At 49.1% G+C, this 4,377-nt stretch overlaps 1 protein-coding gene across 4 annotated transcripts; it reads right to left on the minus strand.

The window, feature by feature from the left end:
• Window positions 1-2,321: 2,321 nt before the first annotated feature.
• LOC103878020 lies at window positions 2,322-4,155 on the minus strand. 4 transcript variants are annotated; one of them, XR_004177289.1, is made up of 3 exons: window positions 3,771-4,155; window positions 3,267-3,396; window positions 2,322-2,804 (listed from the first exon to the last, which is right to left on the minus strand). XR_004177289.1 is itself a non-coding variant. In XM_031652798.1 (3 exons), exons 1-3 carry the CDS (start codon window positions 3,852-3,854, stop codon window positions 2,602-2,604), a joined length of 414 nt encoding a protein of 137 aa, XP_031508658.1. In that variant the 5' UTR covers window positions 3,855-4,150; the 3' UTR covers window positions 2,322-2,601. The 4 variants fall into 4 exon arrangements, 1 of the variants encoding a protein (XP_031508658.1); XR_004177290.1 differs by having other exon boundaries at window positions 3,802-4,154; XR_637989.4 differs by having other exon boundaries at window positions 3,267-3,405; window positions 3,802-4,153.
• Window positions 4,156-4,377: the final 222 nt, after the last annotated feature.

A 4,377-nucleotide genomic window follows, 5' to 3' on the forward strand; every position in this document is an offset into this window, starting at 1 on the left:
GCGCTGGGCGAGCCTATTAAAGGCCCCCTCCTCTTTGGACTGCCCAGTCAGCGCCCCTCCCCTCACTCCCCTCCCAGCCTCCCAGAGCTCGCAGCCCGAGCCTCCAGGGGCCACCGGAGAACTCGGTCCCGCCTCCAGAGCAGAGAGCCACTTGGCGGGGAGGGAGTGGCGTTGGGCTGAGGCGGGAGGCGTGGGCTGGCCCGAGAAACCGGCGCTGAAGTCTCGGTTCACGTTTTGCTCTCGGTTATGCCCCACTGTCCCGACGCCTCAGTCGCTTCTGCCTCTGTGGACATCGTCCAGTCTCTGGGTCTTAGCCTTCATCTCAAGGCAGACCAGGTCAGCAGCTGGGAATGAAGGGCCTTCACTGACCCCTCCTCAGGCCCACCTCATCCCTGCTGTTGCAACATCTCTGCTGTTTCTTAATCACAGAGTCCCCTAAAAGACCCAGAATCAAGATCTCCCCCCTGTAAATGTCCTGTTGCCAGAAGAGCAGTAGGACAGCGGCATGGGAGCCCTGTGGAACCCAGGACCGCCTAGCCCCAAGGTCTGTCCTGGGCCCATGGTGTGCTGGATGGGCTGGGGCAAAACTCTTCAGTACTCAGGAATCTTGCCAGCCAGCTGTTAATCACAGACATTATTAAAAATTAAACTAAACACACTTACAATTAAACAAATTGTGTGTGTATATATTTTTTTTTCTTTTTTTTTTTTGAAATGGAGTTTTGCTCTTGTTGTCCAGGCTGGAGTGCAGTGGCGCAATCTCGGCTCACTGCAACCTCCGCCTTCTAAGTTCAAGCCATTCTCCTGCCTCAGCCTCCCAAGTAGCTGGAATTACAGGCATGCACCACCACGCCTGGCTAATTTTGTACTTTTAGTAAAGACAGGGTTTCTCCATGTTGGTCAGGCTGGTCTCGAACTGCCGACCTCAGGTGATCCTCCTACCTGGGTCTCCTACCTCCAACCTCAGTCCCCTGAGAAACTGCGACCACAGACACACGACACCACGCCAGGACAATTTTGTGTGTGTGTGTGTGTATTTTTGGTAGAGACTGGCTTGCACCATGTTGCCCAGGCTGGTCTTGAACTCCTGAGCTCAAGCAATCTACCCACCTCACCCTCACTGTGCTGGGACTACAGGTGTGAGCCACCATGCCTAGCCGCAAAGTACATTTTTAAAAGGTAATAAATACTCAAAACCCATCGCTTCCTAAGTATTTGATAATTACCTATGGTCTTGAGCCACCAGAACCACTAACCCTCTGAGACAGCCAGCAACTCCCAGAAAAGAGAGCAGAGTGGGGTGGAAATGTGAGGGAAATATTAAATGGCATGCTGCCCTGCGTCTCCCCAGTCAGGGGAAATCACAATGGCTCGAAATAGGTCCTGGTAGAAGTATTTGCACCACCTGAATCAGCAAATCAGAGCTGGGGTTGGGGGCAGGGAGATGAGCCCTTGTTACACAGCTACCTGCCTGGCACGGATGTGGAGATCAGGTGCTGGGGCTGCAGGTACAAGAGGAAGAGGCTGTACTTCCAGCAGACAGTAGAAAAATTGGGCCAGGCTTCCTCCATGAAATTATCTCATTTGACCCTTGACCAAACCCTGGACTGGGGACAGGCATAGGAGGCCGAGTCAGTATCAGGTGGAGAAGATACAATCACACCTTATGTTACCTTCTAGTTTGGAGAACAGCCCCAGTGGCCTTTCAGGCTCTAGACCTCAAGATCCTTCTTACCTCTCCGCAGAATTGACTTCTTTCTCTGACAAGGAAGAAAGGCAAGGAGAGGAGGGAGGCTTTGCTAGTCTCTCCTGATACCTAGAAAATCTTTCTGGAGCCAAAGGGCTCTGAGTTGAGTTTGCAAGAGGGGAGGACAAGGAAGGGAGTGTGTGATGATTTCAAGCATAAAGAGGATGATGTGGGAGAATTTTGGAATTTTTTTAGGGAAGTGGCTGTTCAAGTAAACAACTCTATTGTCCAAGGAGAGAAAAGGCCGGGACTAGTCCATCAGTGAAGAGCACTTTTTGCCCATTATCTTCTGCCCATAAAGGATCCACTCTTGGAAGCGCCCCCTGGGGCCTTGGAACATGAAGACGGCTCAGATGCCCATAATTCTAGTGAGGCCTCTCCTTGATTGGGACGCAAGGAGCTGAAATTCATTATGTGAATGAGTGAGAGATGGGTGTTTATACTCTGTAAATGAAAGGGAGTGTATGTGTATGGGAGGAATGTGTGTGAGAGAGGGAGTTCAAGTTTACAAAGGCCCTGTGTGTTTGAGCGTTCAAAGAGGGCCTATAATTAAAGAGAAACGCAGACAACCAACAGCAAGGATAAGTCATTTATTTGGGGCAAGCAATTGTTTTACTACACCCAGAAGTTTTAATGGTGGATTGCAAGGTTTCCAACGACATTTTACTTTCATTCTGACCCATGGATTTTGGCAAGGGCTGTAGCATGTCAGTCAAGATGGCAGGCCTGGAGAGAGGAAGCCCCCTCCCCATCTATTGCTCCCCCTGCCCCAATCACAGCCCGGCTGTTTTCACCCCTGAGCACAGAAACTGGCCATGTGGATTTGTTCAAAGGGATGAGCATGTATTGCAGGCTTAGTATGTGCTAAACATTGCACCAAGAGTTATATGTGCATTCTCGTATTCAATGCTTGACTGTCCCATCTTGGAAGTCTGTGGTTCCATCCAGTCACTTTTGCCAGGGAATTGAGGATCTAGGGATATGTTGAGCACTTGAGTAGAGGTGAGACTCGGGATTGGCACTCCACTTCTACCACTGATCTGATTCTCTGACTCATCTGTCAAAAGAGAAGGGGTTATCCTAGCTCAGAGGTCTTCAGCCAGAGGACTGCATCTGAAATCTGTGGTCTAGATAATACCTAAGATAACAACCCGGTCAAATATTACATGACTGATTGAGGCCTGTGGAAGGGAACATAGCACAGTGATTAAGAGCCCATGGTCAGAGGGCCTTGTGTGCATGCCTCCACCAGATCTTAGCTGTGCAATCTTGGGTAAATTGCTGTACCTCCCTAAGCCTCACTTTTCTCATTATTAAAATGGGGATATGAATTCTACCCACCTCCTGGACCAAATGAGTTAATATTAGACTTCCAAAGTGTTTGGCAATGCTTGGTATATTTTAAAAGTGCCTTAAATATTATCTAATAGTACTGCTAATATTCTTATGTGCTATTATTATTACTACTCCTAGCGCTACTAGTCTCTACTAGGCCCTCCAAGCTGATTGCTGTCATCACCTTCTGAAGTTTTCTGGGGCATGTCCTCTCCCGGTTCTGCTCGGGAATTTCCACATTGGCTCCAAGTCCCACTTCCATAGTAGGACTCCACAACTGCCATGGAGTTCTCACTTCTCCTGCCCTCCGTGATCTTAAGATCCTCGGGAAATAAAAAGCAACTGCGTGTCAAGGTATGAAAATGAAAAAAAAAAAAAAAAAAAAAGCAGCTCTTCCCCCAGAGAACGACTGGGGGCCTGGCCCGTCTGTCAGATCTAAGACCCCCAACTTGGCCTTTCTGTCTGTCACCAACTAGGCTGGCCTCTTCAGAGCCTCCAGATCTCAGCCCAAGTACAGCCCCCTTCTTCATCTGAAAGCCTTCATCTGAAAGCCTGGCCCTAGCTAAATTCGTTAGCTTGAGTGCTCCTGATCAGAAGCTGTTCTTCCAGCATGCATATTTATGTGAGCCTTTCCTCCCATACAGAATGCCCTCTCAGCCTCATCCATGCCTGTCTATATAACCCTCACCTCCAATAGGAAGCCCCTTGATTTAACTCACACAGCTCTGGTTGCTCTTTTGTTGTTAGTTCCTCCGGCATATATGCATTCCATTTCCAGCACAGGCAGAGTCCATTTGAACTTGCTTGCCTTTTGCTAATTGTGTGTTCATCCCTTTTCCTGAGACTGGGCTGCAGCCACACTTGCCTAGAAACTCATCAAAAGCAGGGCTTCCTTTCCTATATACCAGTCTCCACGACAGTCCCCAGAGGAGGTGTTAACTTCCTGGTCGAGCCAGCTGGATGCAGCAGGTTCCAGGCAGAAGATCAGCCCAAAAAGGTAACTCACTGAGGCCAGAAGGAGGCAGCCACAAGGATTAGGTTTGGATTTCACTTCTTCTTTTTTTTTTAATTGAGATGGAGTCTTGCTCTGTCACCCAGGCTAGAGTGCAGTGGCATGATCTCGGCTCACTGCAACCTCCGCCTCCAAGGTTCAAGCGATTCTTCTTCCTCAGCCTCTCACGTAGCTGGGATTACAGGTGCCCATCACCACGCCCAGCTAATTTTTGTATTTTTAGTAGAGACGGGGTTTTACCATCTTGGCCAGGCAGGTCTTGAACTCCTAACCTTGTGATCCA

This window comes from Papio anubis, chromosome 12, assembly GCF_008728515.1.
Source record: "Papio anubis isolate 15944 chromosome 12, Panubis1.0, whole genome shotgun sequence".
In the NCBI taxonomy this organism is placed as follows: domain Eukaryota; kingdom Metazoa; phylum Chordata; class Mammalia; order Primates; family Cercopithecidae; genus Papio; species Papio anubis.